At 41.6% G+C, this 17046-nt stretch overlaps 1 protein-coding gene across 1 annotated transcript in view; it reads right to left on the bottom strand.

The window, feature by feature from the left end:
- Nucleotides 1-17046, bottom strand: part of LOC134582862 (cytochrome c oxidase assembly protein COX16 homolog, mitochondrial) — a 110752-nt gene that overhangs the window by 57211 nt on the left and 36495 nt on the right. Inside the window, exon 3 of the mRNA XM_063439536.1 lies at nucleotides 9442-9504. Coding sequence (XP_063295606.1) covers nucleotides 9442-9504 — 63 coding nt within the window. The remainder of the gene's footprint in view (nucleotides 1-9441; nucleotides 9505-17046) is intronic.

The following is a 17046-nucleotide window of genomic DNA, read 5'->3' as shown; positions in this document are numbered from 1 at the left end:
ATGTGCTAGCCAAATCTGTTCTACAGAGGAGTTATGTGTCGTATTTTCAGTGAAATAGTTCTGGAGGTCTGTAGTGATCTGTGCAACTATGGAGGGATCTGCTAGAAGTGACTCGTTTAGTCTCCACGTGCCTGTCCCTTTATTGGGGAATGTTTCCTTAATGCTAAGGGTAACAGGCACATGGTCAGACCATGACATTGTTCCAATAGTAGCTTCTGCTATATTTGGCATTAAGGTGGCGGGAATAAGAAAGCGGTCTATTCGGGAGTAGCTATTATGTGCCGTTGTATGGCATGTATAGTCCACTTCTGTGGGGTGGAGGATGCGCCATGGATCCACCAAGTGGTGGGAGGCTAGCATTGTGCAGACTCTGGCTGCTAGAGCTGTTCTTTGCCGCATGGTACCTCGTGAAAGCCCTATAGCAGTGGATGAGTCGGACTTGCCATCTAGTAAGAAATTAGTGTTGCCTCCAATAACTACCTCCCCATATTTATACATGTCAAGCAATGCCAGAGTTGAGGTTAAAAATTCATGTTGGTTCTCATTAGGACCGTGGATATTGACTAATGTGTATGGAGTATTATTAAGGAGCCATTGTAATATTAAGTATCGCCCTTTTTTATCAGTTATCTTGCGGACCAAAGAAAATACTGCATCTTTGCTTATTAAAATGGAAACACCCCGGCGTGGCTTGACCGTCGATGGGAATAGACGTGCCTTGCTAGAGCTCCTCAGCCCTACAGCCCAAAAGCTGCAAAAAGCGACCTTTTCTTTGGCTATTCCCCCCTTGCGGTCTATCTTTCCACCTAAAGTGCGTCTCCTGGAAGAACGCCACTAGAGCGCCACATTTCTTAGCCTCCTGTATGGCCAACCTACGCTTGTTCTGGGAGTTAAGCCCTTTCGTGTTTAGGGATATAATGTTAATCACCATAATGTAGTTGTAAGGTGCGCTGTACTCTTAAGAATTAAGGACCCAGGAATTCGTTGTAGGTTGGGTATGGTGCAGATCTTGAGTATACTCACAAGGGAGGGGGGGGGGGAGTAACAGGGTAATAACTATATACAATACTCCGTGTGTCACCTAAGTCACTTCTCAGTGACATATGATGCTCTAGGCGACTGAGAAATAGGGCTACTGGAGCCTTGGGGGTATACCTCTCAGGGTTAGAGTATTGAGATCCTGATAAGTATGGGATCAACAATAGTCTGAGTCCGAGCATAGTGCATCCGGGAGTGATCCACGCGCCACGGCTAAGGCTTTCAGCCTTCTAGTAAACCTTTCAATGTATTCTAAGGTAAATAGCATTCGTACATAAAAACCAAAAACATAAAATTGGTGTAAACCTGTACGATAAGTCCATGTGAATATTGGTGGTGTGGCATCGGTCTGTGAGCCTTTCAAGTTGGTGATGTCTCCGAATCGGCCGCTGTGCGAGATGCTCTGGGCACTTGTGACCAGTCTTTGGAGAGCGTCTTTGGAGCCTAGGCCTTCGCTTGTTTTTTCCGAGGGCTGTTGGATGGGAGCGGTATGTTCCACTCTTGCAGCATTCTCTTGCCGTCTTCTGGATTCATAATGGGTTGGACAATGCCGTTTCTTTTGATCAGCAGCTTCGCGGGGAAACCCCACGTATAGGGGATATTCGCGTTTCTTAGCGCTTCTGTTATCGGTGCAAAGGTGCGGCACTTGTTCATGGTTGCCGAGGAGAGGTCTGTAAATAGCTTGATGTTGTTGTATGGTTCCGGCCATGTGCTGGTGGTTCTGGGTGTTTGCATAATCCTGTCTTTGACAGTGAAGTGATGGACCCTGGTTATGGTGTCCCGTGCGGTGTCAGGGGGAAGGTGTTTGGGCTTGGGGAGCCGGTGTGTTCTGTCCAAAATTAAGTCAAATTCAGACAGGGAGGGGATTAAGGCCTTGAACAGGTCTTTGACATACCTGGGGAGATCTTGTGGTGTGATATTTTCTGGTATGCCCCTTATATGAATGTTGTTTCTCCTACTCCTGTCTTCTTGGTCTGCTACCTTTTCTTCCAGTTCTTTGATTTTATTTTCCAGGGATGTGTATGCATCTGCCATGGAGTTGTGTGCCTCCACTAGTTCCTCTGTCCTGTCTTCCAGATGGGTAATGCGTTCCCCCATGCTGTGTATGTCTGCTTTAATATCTGCAGTCATCTGCTTAAGGTCTGCTTTAAAGGAGGTTTGTACCTCTTGCATGATTAGCCTGATGGAGGAGTTTGTGGCTGGGCTGTTGTGTTCCTGCTGGCTGTCTCCTGCTTCAGAGCTATGGGCTGGTGAGTGCTGCCCGTCGGCGCCATTTAGATTTTTCGGCTCCGCGGCCTCTCTAAGTGAGAGTTTAGCGTTTTTTGTTTTAGTTTTTTGGTAGCCATGGTGTACCGGGGTATTTACCCTTCAGTGTGTGAGTTTTTCGCGGTGTTCAAAGGTTTTCCACGCTGTTTAAAGCCGGTTTTGTGCCGCGGCCCGGGAGAGCTCCGGTTTGCACGTCCGTTCACATGTGCGGCTAGGACATGCCCCCCTTTATTTTATTTTTTTATAAAATAATTTGAAAAGTTTGCCTACCAGATTGTAATCATTTTAAAAGTTCATCCAAAATAATTAAATGAAGGCCTCTGTCTGGCTATTGAGAGGAGTGATACTCCCAGAAGTGTCCTCATTCTTGCAATGCATTTAAAGTGAACATGTCATCCCCCTTCCCTTCTCTCCCCCAGATTCTTATTAAAGAATATGAAGTTTCATCTATACATTGTGCTAGCAATTTTGCAAGCTAGGAGAAAAACATATTAAAAATATGAAATAAATATTTTAGCCAATAGAACATATTCTTTTAAACCAGGATTAGTATGAAATGCTACACAATTAGGTTAACCCCTTAAGGACACATGACATGTCTGACACGTCATGATTCCCTTTTATTCCAGAAGTTTGGTCCTTAAGGGGTTAAAGCAAGCTTTTAAGATTGTGTCACACATAAATATGATAGAAATAGTTGGATTTACAACTTTTAGCAAATACTTTATCTGTGCCATTTATCCATACAATAAAAAAGCAAGGGTTGACTTTTACATCAAAGTAATAAAATGCGTATACACAATTTGGTACTACAAATGATCTCTTGTGGGATAAGGTGTTATTTTTAGTTTAAGGGTGTGTTTAAAAGTAATTGCACACAATTTTTGGGATAAAACCACTTGTTACTGTTTGGATACGGCAAGGGCTTGTCTCATGTTTAATGTGGTAGAAAATGTATGCTATTTAGACAGATGACATGTTAATATAGACTACAACATTATACTTAGATTTCACAAAGCAAAATAAAATATATAAATTTGGCATTGGTTTGGTGTCTTGTTGAATTGCACCAATGTGTTTGCCAGGATTCCTGTATTTGATGTGGTTAGAAATACTGAAATTAGGTGGCCCTGTCCATTTTAGTATTGGCTAGCAGATTTTGAAGATAGAATGTGGGCCCCCGAAAGCAAAGGTTTGGCAGATAAATGTATCAGAACAAGATAATTCCATGATGGCAGTGCAGTAACTACAGAGGACAGACCCAGTTAAGACCTGCACATAGCATAGGTGTGTAACAAACTGTATGTGGCAGATTTGGTTTTCTGGCCAAGGGCTCTCTAAAGCTTCTCTAGTTGAATAAGATCTAATATGAGCTTGTAGCAAGAATTCTGGCATCAAACAATAGCAAGTGATTCAAGAAGACATGCATTGTGAAAAATGGGGAGGGGAGTATGAAGAAAGGGGTGCTATTGAGTTGAAAAACATTGTGCTGTTTGTAGTTAAATAAATATTACTCTCAGCTAACAAAAGTGTGATGGGATGGGTTACAAATTATTATTTTTTTAACATTCTTTATTTTATCAGTGTAGGGTATAACAGACAGGCATTCAGTGACATTTCACACAAATGTATACAAGAATGTATAGGCATAGTGAGGTTGAGAGATGTCAAAACACTGCACTTTTTATAATAAGAAACTAAATGAGAAAACAAAGACTTGTCAGGGAAGAGAGAATAGAATAAATCAACAGGCTGCTCTAACCGACAATGTAATTGAATGTTAATACCACTGGGTAGAAAACAGTGAGAGGGAGATCATGAGGCAAATAAAATTAAAGCACAAGGCACACATTTTAAGCAAAACTTTCAGCAATAGAAGTTAGAGCATATCATGTGTTGAGGTGTCGCTGTGATAGAAGACCCTATGCCACAAGCAAACTCTGCTATTCAGTGTCTCGTCAGGAACGCTATGTGACCCCTCCACCAAACTACGGTGCCGAACCTGCTTGCTAACATACTTCATTAGGTGGGGTACGTCTTCTGTCTTGGTTTCCCCGCGACTACAGCTCAGAGCCTTGGTGGGGGCTAGTGCCCCATGTCCATTGATCTGTCTTCTCATAGAGGCCGAATCTTGAGCCTGCAGGGTCTCTGTGATTCGGTTTCTTCCAGGGGTATATGGATGGCTGCCTGGATGTCACTCCATGCGGGCCCCGGCCCAGAACAAGAGTGGGGAGCTGGGTTAGCCGGTGTTATAGTTGGAGCGGCAGGAGGAGTGAGGGCCTGACGTGCATTGCACCCTGAAGGAGGGTGGTGGCCTTCCACGGTTGCTTGCTGTAGCAGCTCTGTTGGCTTAGCAGGCTTGCTAGGAGTGCTGCCGATGCAGCGCCAGAACGCCTGGCAGAGTGCTTCGAACTTTGCCTTAAATTGCTCCCTCCATTCCCGGCTTCCAGAGCCTGCTCACTTGGTGAGATGTATGCGCGCCGGCCATCTTGACTCCGCCATGCGGTCTTCAACGAAACTCTGTTTAAGGCCGGTGGAGATGTTAGCTTCCTCAGTGGGGACTGGGATAGCCCCCACCAGTCCAGGGGGGGAAGAGATCGGTTTTGAATTACTTGACATATAATCCTCATACCAGATTGAACACTTTCTACTGCAAAAAAACCTAGGCAGAAGAAAAATCATGGACTGAACAGTGCGTACACAGCCAAACGCTGTAGCATTAGTAGCATTTAATTGTAGGATCGATTGACTCTGTTCTGGAGGATGCGCCTCTAGTGGCGGTCAGAAAGACAGCCGCTTGAGGTGTATTTAACCCTGCAATGTAAATACTGCAGTTTCTACAAAAGGGCAATGTTTTACCTTGCAGGATTAAATCTACGAGGGCCACTGAGTTGAAGTGGTCTGGGTGACTTTAATGTTTAACCCCTTAAGGACCAAACTTCTGGAATAAAAGGGAATCATGACATGTCACACATGTCATGTGTCCTTAAGGGGTTAAAGAAAATCTATGGACTGGTTCCATGTCTAAAATTTGATTTTAACCTCTTAATTTAGATAAGAAAATGCAATACATATCTCTTGCCAACATGTTAGCAAGAGCCTGATTATCAAATAAATTCACCATATCTGGCAAAGAGAAAAAAGGGATATAAACCATTATCAAACCCCTCTTTTTTATTCTTGAATCAGTGATGCAAATCTTGATTTGATTTACTGCCTGGGGATTGTGAGGTCTAAGCAGCATTTCACTAGATGAACATCAACAGATCTTACTGACTGCTTCTGATTTCCCAGATTACACTGAACCTAATCGCATCTCTCACTGTGCATGTTTGTCCTTGGGCACCTGCATTAACAGGGAAATTTAAAGTCCAAAAATGCAATTATCGGTCTATTCATGAAAATTCTTACAAAATAAATAATTATGAAAAAAATATTGGATTTAAAAAAAAAAAACAACAACAAAAAAAAAGATCCACCCCTTTTTTGCCCAACACTTACTTCCCTGTTAGTGCTAGGTATTGTCCAAGCCAACGTTTTTTATAGAAGCTTTGAGGACAAATCTTTAGTTCAAAGCTTCTCACAGAGATGGGTGGTTTTAGAGATATTTAGCAACTCACATAAACAGTTATGGTTGTATTAGTTCAAGTGCCATTTTCTAAGTATTAATTTTAATGAGTCTATTAAACTGATAAACAAAAAAAAAAGAAACACTGGATCAGGTTGATTTGAGTTATATTCCACATAAGCTGTTTAGAAAGTGGTTGCCTTCCTATTCCCATTACATAATATGTATCTATTAAATACCTCTAGCCTCAAACAGAATCTCACTATCTCAAAAGCCATAGCTACCCCAGTTTATTAGTATTGCCAAATTACTGCCGCCTTAAAGGAACAAAGATTATGGGCCTCGTTCAAGATGTCTCTTGTGGATGTTCAGCAGTGGGCAGCACTCAGAAAAGGCAGAGTTGACACAGCTGACCTGCAGGGACATGTTAAAAGCCCCAAATCTGCTACATTAAGCAGTAATGGTTCTGGTGACTATAGTACCCCTTTAATCCAATAATCCTCACATTGGGGCTCTGCATGTCTTATATGTGGTTCATGAAGTGCAAAATTACCAACCTCTTAAAGCGGCTCTGTAAATTTATGGCCCCCACCTTAGGGATCACTTTTACTAATAACAGCACTCCACCCTGCCCCCCCCCCCCCCCCGCCTCCCCCCACCAGTTTTTTTTCCACCAGGACCAATTAAACATATAGTTCCATTTGTTGTTCTGGTCAGGCCATGCCTTCTTTCTTGGTGCCACAATCTTAACGTTTCTAAGATGGTGGCGTCCAAAAATGTTATCTTCTGCTTTTCCCTGGGCGTGCGTGTGAAATCATGCACATGCTCATTACACCAATGACAAAATAGGAAGAAGACTGCCCATGACTATATATGAAGGTTGCAGCTGTGTGAAACACAGTGCGTGGTTGCCATTAGCAACCTGTACACAATGCTGCCTATCTAGAGGGCATGAGCAAGTTGCAGGTTTCCTGCATAACTGTTTTGAGATCCAGCAGCTTCCACTGACCTCAGATCACACAAGAATCAACACTGAGGATCTGTGACGAGCCAAGAGTAAATCCGCTTTATAAATAGAAAAAAAAATACAAAATACAAAAATCAAGATTAAAAAGATAAAATAGAGGCAGACTGGACATACAGAGAACAGCCATCAACATTACCTTCAGCCATTTTCGCTCTAAATTGGTGCTGTCGCTGTGAACAAGGGTAAAGTATGTGCGCAAACTTATGATGGTCTCCATTTGAAGGCTCCCCCTCTCACATTTGGCCCTAAGGTACACTGAACTTGCTGATCTTCCAAACCTATGATGGACACCGTGAGCCTGGGATCTCTGTTGATACCTAGTCCTCAGTAAATGGACACTTTGCCAATTAAATACAGAATGTGGTGGCGATGATAAACATTGTAAAGGTTACCGTGGTTCCAGATAGATGTAGCTTCGATTTTATTTTCAAACCTAGGCTTCTTAAATAGAATAAAGAGTTACTCATGGCTATGTGAGACGAGTGGTGGTGTTTTTGTCCCTCTGGTCTAGCAAATTCATGAAGCCTATTTAAACTAGCATCTGATTTCAGAATCTAGAGAATAATTCATTAGCATTCTAGGAGAATCATATACCTCGGCAACTGTAGAACATAACAGTACTTTAGCTTGTGATCCACACAAGTCACAAACAAAATGCTGGTTATCTTACAACACCCCCACTAATTAGCACTGTATGATTGATTAGTGCCAGTAAGCTCATGCTGTTTGGTCAACATGGCGCTAGCAAACTGAATAAGGAGCATATCACTGTTGGCGCTCACTGTATTTACCAGTAATGAGAGTGAAGAAGTCAGTGGATGGGCTTAACTTTATAATGTTCCTTCCTCCTTAGTACACTAATCAGTACTACAGAGGGGTCCAACATCTGAGTAGCTACCAGAGGGGGTGTTCAGCTGGCGGGGTGATGTTTTACGATAATGAACATTTCAGTCTGTAATTTGTACAGATCACAAATTAAAATGCTGGCTGTATTTATAAATCCCTGTCTACACAGATCAACTAAACACCTCTTCCACAGCCCGTTGAACAAGCAATCATTATAGTAATATTTTGGATCAACAACAAAAAACTGATGTGAGAAAGGCTTAACTTGATGGACACATGTCTCTTTTCAGCCTATGTATCTATGTACTATTGCACAAGAAAAAAAAAATCCTTTTTTTTCTATTTTATGATGTGTATATATAATAAAAAATATTGACGATATCACTTTATCATTTTTTAAAATTTCTCATTATTTGGCTCTTCATATGTCATATCACTAATATGTGACAAAATTAAGAACCGATGACCAAAATCGAAGCTGTTGAGAAAACACTTTTTGACAGAAACTCATTAAGCAGTTTAGCCACTAAAATTGCTTGCTATATTTCTGGCAGTATTACGGCAGCTTTGCTCGTACTGGCACCATTGACCTGAGAGTAAATATCCCTGAGAGTCTCACTATACAGTCACTAGTTTAATGCATATCAAGGCAGCACAGTTTAAAAAAAATACATATAATGGATAATTGATAAAACCCCCAAAAAAGAACCGACGACAAATTATACAGAGCTAAAATGAAATACTGCCAAAATGTGTATTATTGCCTGGCTTCTATCCTACTTTTATCAGTGAGAGCAATTGTGTTCCTAAATAAAACCCAGATAAGCATGCAAAAGTCTGTTTAGCCAATGCAAATGAAAGCAGGGTGAATTAAAAATGTAAGCTTCATGTATTCTTGTATAAGCTCTGGGACGTAAATGCAGAAGAACACTCAATGCGTGCAGGGCCGGACTGGGAATGAAAAGCAGCCCTTGAAAAAAATTCTATACCAGCCCTATAATGCACCGCGCCAGCACAGTGTGCAGATATGGGAGCGGGGGAAAAAAAACAAAAACTGAAAACTATCACTAAAACGTGAAAGAAAGCACTCATAGGCTTCAAAAGAAACAAAAGAGCAGATTTATTGTAAGCAGACGTGCATTTGCATATAATTAATGTTTCAGTCCAACTACCTTGACATATTAAGGAAAGTTTCGTAATTGGACTGAAATTGTGAATGTATGTTATTGCACAGCAGTGGAAAAAATGACGTTGTCTTGCTCATTTTGAAGTAACAAGAGTGTGCTCTTCACTTTGGCTGACAACTGGATGATCTCACTCAACGGCAGTTTAATTTCCATAGGAAAGCATTTGGAGGCTATTGCGCATGTGTGGAAAAACGCTGCGCTTCATCGCACCAATCAGGATCTCCTAATAGATATGGGTGGCCTGGGATATGGGTGGCCTTTACATTGCATTCTGCTGATCACAGAACAGATTTATTGAGAAAAACTGCAGCACAATCAAGTTTTTATACAGATGAGACAGTGGTAAACGGAGTGTCCTGGGACATTTTGTCTATATTTAGGAAGACACTGACACACCCAGCTGCCCTACTCTGTGGCATGAAAGAGAAGACCTGTCTGTTGCAAAAAAAGTAAAAGTAAAAAAAATAAATAAATATATAATAAATAAATGAAACAAATAAAACGTTTACCTCATACTCTGATTCCAGAGAAACTGGGTTCTTGTTGATTATTTTTTCCAAGGTTGGGTCAATCTGCAGGAAAAAATAAAACAAATTATATTTACAAGGCTATATTTTCAGAATGTTGGGTCAATATTTCATTAAACCCTTCATTTCAGAGTCCATTTCTCAAATCTATAATTTGTCCGAGTCAAGAGGAATATTTAAAATTTATTTAAATGGCAACAATGTGAAAGGTCTCTTACATCCCAAAGAAGATATATTTTTTCTGAGTATAAAATGGTACAAAATCACAAGCTCTAAAACATTACCATCTACTGCGATCTCAGCAAACACCAGCACTCAAAGGTTTAGAACAATATATGCAATTTGTATTTAGCAGCTAAATTGTTCAAGGTAACAAAGTTGTCTATGATGTGTAAAAAAACAGTTAAAAGCTAAAGCTTTCATGCAGCTCTATGGCTTTTTGCCATTTAGCTAAAATAAAGAAATCATACACATACATAAGGCGTGCCTGTGTTCATGTGAATTTGTGTATAAGATTAGCGCGTATGAATGCATGGTTGTATTCGTGTGAATGTAGTAGTGTATTTGTGTCAATGCAACGATGTATTTGTGTGTAGTGTGTCAGTACAGAAATGTTTACGAGTAATAACACACTCCAACCAGATGTCTATTCACACAGATTGGCAAGGAGCTCTCTTCTCACGCCCGCATAGGTTAGTGCACAGAAAGTGCACGCGCACACACACACACACACACACAGAAAATACACACACAACCAGCCGAACACACACACACACAAGGTTAATCAATACTGGATATTTAATCATATAGTTTACGCAAAAATTAAATCTGGTCTGGAAATATTTTTTTGATTCAACGCAACTAACAGCTCAGCTACGTTATCCTCCATTTTATTATTTGGATGACAATTTGTTGAAATTTGAGGTTTAGTGATTAAACCTGACAGACACACAAATAGCCAAATGTATGCATACTGAACTAGTTCTCCAATTGCGACAAACCCCTCATTCCCCAAGAATCAAACATATTATCCCTTGACCCCATCATCAACAATCACATTAACCCTAAAATCCCCTGTGCACCTCCAATAACATTAACCCCATAACCCACTACCACCAATCACATTAACCATATTGCCCCCAATCCCATAATTCCAACCCCTGAGCTCCAATCAAACACCCCTGATCCTCCTATAAGCCAACAGGACCAGGATCATATGCCTTCCAAAGCCCTGATTGGGTGTTCCTCAGTGTGCCAGACTGTGCAAAGGCACCAGCATTTCCTCCCTCCCTCCCTTGACTCCTGCAGTGCTGGTGAGTTGAATCTTGACTCTCACTGTAAGAGATGCAGGGAGAGTCACTCTTTGTGTGCTTTTACTAAGTCACAGCAAAAATTTACCGCTGGGCCAGCTCTGCGGCAGCAATATAGAGCAAGCAGACTGTGGTGGAGATATACATCAAAACGAGTGAAAATTAACCCCACCCCCCCCTTTTCTTTTTCTTTTGCCTCCATATCACTTTTTGCAATAGACATACCCACCGAATTGCCGCACGAAGGCATTCACCAAAACATTGTGTGTGAGGCAGAGAACGTAATTCTACAGACTCAGATACCACCACTGGTGTCACCAAACGTATCCACAACACTATGAGAGTCGTGTCTTATAATGTTAAAGGGTTAAACTCCCCAGGAAAACGCAGAATGCTGTTACAAGACCTCAAAAAAAATTCGGTTGATATCGCATGTCTCCAAGAAATGCATTTTAGACGCCCCATAGCCCCATCTCTTTTCACAAAAATGTACCCCATACAGTACCATGCCCTATCGGACACAAAGACGAAAGGGGTTGCCATCTTAGTGCATAAAGACATCGCCTTCACTCTGCAACACAGTTACGTAGATCCTAAAGGGAGATACGTCATAGTGGTAGGGCTCTTCAACAACACACAATACACCATAGGCGCAGCGTACTTACCGAATGACAACCAAACCTCTTTTCTGAAAACACTTCTGTCCAAACTAGATACGTACAAACAAGGGGGGCTCATACTGGGAGGAGACTTTAACTTCATCCAGTCCCCGACCTTAGATACTACTGCTTCGCCGCAGGGTAAACGCAAAAAAGGGACCCAAGCCCTCTGCAAAACTCTCAACAACACCTTGGCCTTGTACAACTTATACGATAGCTGGAGAACACTACACACCATGGACCGGGATTACACTTTCTACTCAAGGGTCCACAACACATACACGCGTATAGACAAATTCTTCATAGATAACAAGACCCTGCCACAACGGACAGACTGTAAGATAGGAGAGATAACGTGGTCAGATCACAGCCTAATCTATCTAGACTTGGAAGATACATATCAATCCCGAGGCATGGGCACATGGAGATTAAATGAGTCCCTCCTACTAGATAAACCATTCGTAGAACGCATGAAGACAGAACTTAGTGAATATTTCCTTACAAATACAACAGGAGAGGTCTCAGATTATACAGTATGGTCCGCACATAAGGCGGTGATGAGGGGCCAGTTCATCAAGCAATCAGCGTACATAAAGAGACAACACCAAACCACCCTCCTGGAATGCCACAAACAAATAGCAAAAACCACAGTTCAAAACAAGCAGGCTCCCACGGCAGCCCTAGCAGATAAATTAAGAGGCCTGTATCAAGACCTTACTGAGCTCAACGCCCAAAAGACCCAATATTTTCTACATAGACTACGAGCCACCACATACCACCACAGTGGCAAGGCATCCAAATACTTGGCCAATAGACTCAGAACTAAACAAGCCGCCAATAGAATCCCATATCTCATAGGGCACACGGATGACAAACTCATAAACCCCATGGACATAGTGCAGGAATTTGCACACTTTTACAAACAGCTATATAATCTAGACTCCATGGGTGGCGCCAGAAACAGCGCCAGAAACACAATATATTCACAGCTATTTACAGGGTATTGAACTTCCCAAATTAGACCAAAACTCAGTGAGCGCCTTACTCGAACCGATCTCCATGCAGGAGATCCGGATGGTAATTAAGGGTCTGCCCTTGGGCAAATCCCCGGGCGCAGATGGTTTCTCAAATAGCTATTACAAGACATTCATTGATATACTAACCCCACACTTACTCAGGGTATATCACGCAGCGACAGAAACAGGATCCCTCCCCCCTGAAATGCTAGTGGCCACAATAGTAACGCTTCCGAAACCAGATAAGCCTACAGACAGCTGCAAAAATTTTAGACCTATCTCCCTCCTTAATACAGACGCAAAGATATACACTAATATATTGGCCAACAGACTGGCACACATCCTCCCAACTATCATAGGAGATGACCAAACAGGCTTCATCAAGAGCAGGCAGGGCAGAGACAACACTAGAAAACTTTCCTTGGTGCTGGAACAACTGAGGGGATCGGGACAGGGTGGGCTCTTACTAGCCCTTGACGCCGAAAAGGCGTTTGACCGAAATGAATTGGTCATTTCTTGAACACACACTTCTGAAATATGACATCCCAGACGAATTTATCAAACAGATATTTGCCCTGTACGCGGGCCCCACGGCCCGAGTACTACAAGCTGGCTTCCTCTCAGACCCGTTCCCCCTGACAAACGGTACGAGACAGGGATGCCCTTTATCGCCGCTATTATACGTCCTGGCCCTAGAACCACTATTGGTCCAAATTAGGAACCAGAAGGGTATCAAAGGCATAGAGCTATACAGTAAGGAAATTAAAATCAGCGCATTTGCAGACGACATCCTCCTATGTGTCACTGCACCTGAACAATCGACCCCACTCATTTTAGATCTCATCAGGGAATATGGGACGATGTCCTATTACTCACTCAATGCCAGCAAGACACAGGCGTTGGGAGTGCGGGTTAACCAACAAACCCTGACTGTCTTAAAAAATAACCACTTTTTTGAGTGGAGAACAGGTTCAATAAAGTATCTAGGACTGACCTTCACTAAAAACCCTGCAGAGACTCTCTCGGCCAACTATGTTAAGGTGTGGGGAGACTGTCGTCAAATGCTAAAGAAATGGGGCACAATGTTTCTGACATGGACAGAGAGAGTAGCAACCATCAAAATGTCCATACTCCCTAGGCTCCAATACCTATTTCGTAACCTACCGATCCAGGTACCCGCATCCTACCTCCGAGAAACACAAAAATACATCAATAGAACATTGGGCGCAAGACCTACAATGTCACATAAGTAAAGACCAATGGGAACGCGCAATAGTGGCAACCAAAAAACTAATCAAATCAGAAACCCTTTTGGAACAATATAGGAAAACCCTATACAGGTATATGGTACCAACCCGCTTACAGAAGCTATACCCAGGCTCGTCTCCGGCATGTTGGAGATGTGGCAAGAGTGAAGGAACAGTACTCCACATATGGTGGAAGTGCGATCAGGTGACCGGCTTCTGGCAAGACATTGGCCGACTGCTCCGAAGCACTACACAAGTCAAGCTCCCACACACACCCCTAGCATTCTTGCTACTACACATGCCAGACAACACACCTAAAGAGGTACAAAACCTAACATTCCACATCCTCTTGACAGCCCAGAGGGCGATAGCTAGACTATGGAAAAAGCGTAGACCCCCACAAGTGACAGAGGTTTACAGGGACGTTGACACACAACAACTATATGAATCCCGCTATAGAGGGGTTCTCCCCCTGACTGACACGGCCATGGAAGCATGGAGACTATGGGAAACGGGAACCACGGGTGATTCCCGACAACCAAACCACTAGACAGGACAATGTCCCAGGGCCAACCACTAGAAACAGGCAGAAAGACAGGGGAGAAGACACAAGATGGAGACAGAACCGAAACTATAGGAAAAATTCAGAGATGTAGAGGGATCACGACTGTGTGCGGGTACAAAATAAGAGGCAACCAATGTATCTTACCGAATGCAATTGTACGTCTTGTTGTAAAAAGTCTGATATGGACCCCTTAACCTCCCCTTCCCACTTCTATTCTGTACCCCTTACCCCCCCCCCTATCAGTTTTACGCTTTATGTTGGATATTCATGTTCATGACATTTGAATGACGAAAACCAATAAAAAACTTTAAATGGAAAAAAAAACTAGTGAAAATTAAATGAACTTGGAGTTGAGAAGGAGGGAGGACAAATTGCAATTTAGTTTTATTATTTTGACATTTTATTTTAAATCAAATCTTATTTTTCTCCCCAACAAATTCAAATTGCTTATGAAATGCACATCCTCAAGAGAGTACAGGCATACCCCACTTTTAAGTACACAATGGGACCAGAGAATGTACGTAAAAGGAAAATGTACTTAAAGTGAAGCAATACCTTTTTTCACTTCCCAATGCATGTACTGCATTGCAATAGTCATTTACAGGCATAAATGATACTGCAACTGCAGATTTACAGTGAGGTGTGAAAAGTTCTTGCCCCAAAGACACTGAACTGAGCTGTTCCGGGCGAGAATAGAACCTTCCATTTCCTGTTCACTCGTGGACAGAAGAGGCACGGGAATGTACTCGCAAGTGTACTTAAAGTGTATGTAAAGTGGGGTATGCCTGTAGTTGTGTTTTTAAGATTTCCCACAAGTGAGACGAAAAATACTTTGCATTCAAAATTTTATTGTTTATTTTAAAATGTCATAGTAAAAGAAACATTAATTGAACAAGTGTAACAAACATTAACTTTGTATACCCTATATGTACTTGGGACTATAGGATAAATGTACAAAAAATGGAATGCTAAACTATGGTTGGGGCTCATTGGGGGTAAACATAAATAAATAAATTAGATCATTTACTCATAGTTCCATTAAACTTTGGTAAGAGTCGCATTAAAGGGTCCCTGTCATACTACGCAAAGCATATGCTCTTTTCAAACACCATCAAATTTCATCTGTAGATTGTGGCAGTAGATTTGCCAGCAAATGTATACGTTGGGAGAAAACCCTATTTAAAAGACCTTTAAAAATAGGTCTTTCTCCCACCGAGAATTTAATTCTTCAACATATCGAAGACTTGACTAACAAGGGAGAGCAGAAAAAGACCTAACACAGGCAGGTCTTCTGCTCTCAGCTCTCTATTCATAAGTTCAATCCACTTACTAACATCATCTGCTTCATAATATTTCAAAATTGTTCTCAGTGTCACAATGAGCTTTCAACCTGGACAGAATCCCGTAGAGCTGTTTTTCACAATATTTCCAGTTTGCCCTAAATCCTTTACCACCGACTTTTTTTTTTTTTTTACAAAATACACCAACATAAGTTACATATTGTGCATGTCGATGAAGAACTTCATAAGGATTCAGTCCCATGTGTAGTGGAGTCTCAGTTAAGAACATAATCTACTAAATTATATGTTGGTTCTATTTCTTCTTATATGTCAGAAGGACCAGGCAACCACCTTGTCAGAAACTGTAGATAAAGTCCATACTACTCTCTGCATTTTTATCTACTATTTATTAGCCTGCTTAGTTTAATTACAACTGTATCAGCCTATTACTATTATAATTTATTTTTAAATATAAATATAAAAAATAAATTGAATTATTTAAATCACATTAGTTTAAATCAAACAACCTTGAATGTACTCATTCTTGGTAAACAGATATACCAAATGTCCTGATATAAATGGGATAGCCCAAATTTTAGGGTCCTATCACGTCATCCCGAATTTTATTACCGGCACTGTCTGAGCATGTATTATGCCTTTCTGCTTGTTAAATCATCAGTGGCTATTCCAAAAAGGTTTCCTGGTTGGGGGTGCGACAACTTTTGACACAGTTAGCACCTGCTGATCAGATACGAAAGCGACTTTTACATTATTCCAATTATACTCATAGGAAAAATGTATCACTGTATTTTTATCAAATCTTTGGGGCCTTCACAGTGGGCTTCGCATGTCTCAGTGCTCCTAGACAAATGTCAAGGATGTGGTGACATGACAGACATTGTGGGTGTGATGCCCACAGTTGATTTACCAATTATGCATTGTTAATGTGGTAACTCTGCAGTGCCCTCTGTTGATCGCATGGAAATGTGTCAATTTACATAATGGTGGTATGCAAATACCAAGTGCAACCAAATAAGCAATTACATGTACATATGTTTACTCTTTCTTGTGTCCAAAAGTGTTGTTTGTATTATATATATATATTCGGTGTAATAATTAGGATTGCTTGTTCTTCAAGGTTATGTATATTTTGATTTGAATTCTTTTCACCACATGTTTAGGGCAAAGTCAAGTCCCTAGGGGCTAGTCCTGAATGTAAATAAAGTTATGTGTTGTGGTTCTTTTGAGGGCTGTGTATCCTGTCTGGTTTATTCAGGGACATTAGTAGCAGAGTTTTCAGACATGGCTGCATTATTCCTGGTTACCAGGGACCCTTGAGGGGGAAGTCTTCCCCAGGTTTTGGTGTCTCTTCCTTAGGAGAGTTGCAGCAGCTTCCTTGAATCTACCAGCACTGAGCTAATCACTTGGCCCGTGAGTGCCTATGTAAAGGCAGTGTCCACAGTCACCGAGGCAGAGGGCTCGATATCTGCCTTCTAGGGACTATCTCCAT

The sequence above is a fragment of the Pelobates fuscus genome, chromosome 13 (genome assembly GCF_036172605.1).
Source record: "Pelobates fuscus isolate aPelFus1 chromosome 13, aPelFus1.pri, whole genome shotgun sequence".
In the NCBI taxonomy this organism is placed as follows: Eukaryota; Metazoa; Chordata; class Amphibia; order Anura; family Pelobatidae; genus Pelobates; species Pelobates fuscus.
Note: the sequence above shows the minus strand (reverse complement) of the source record. Positions and strands in the feature narration are given on the sequence as shown.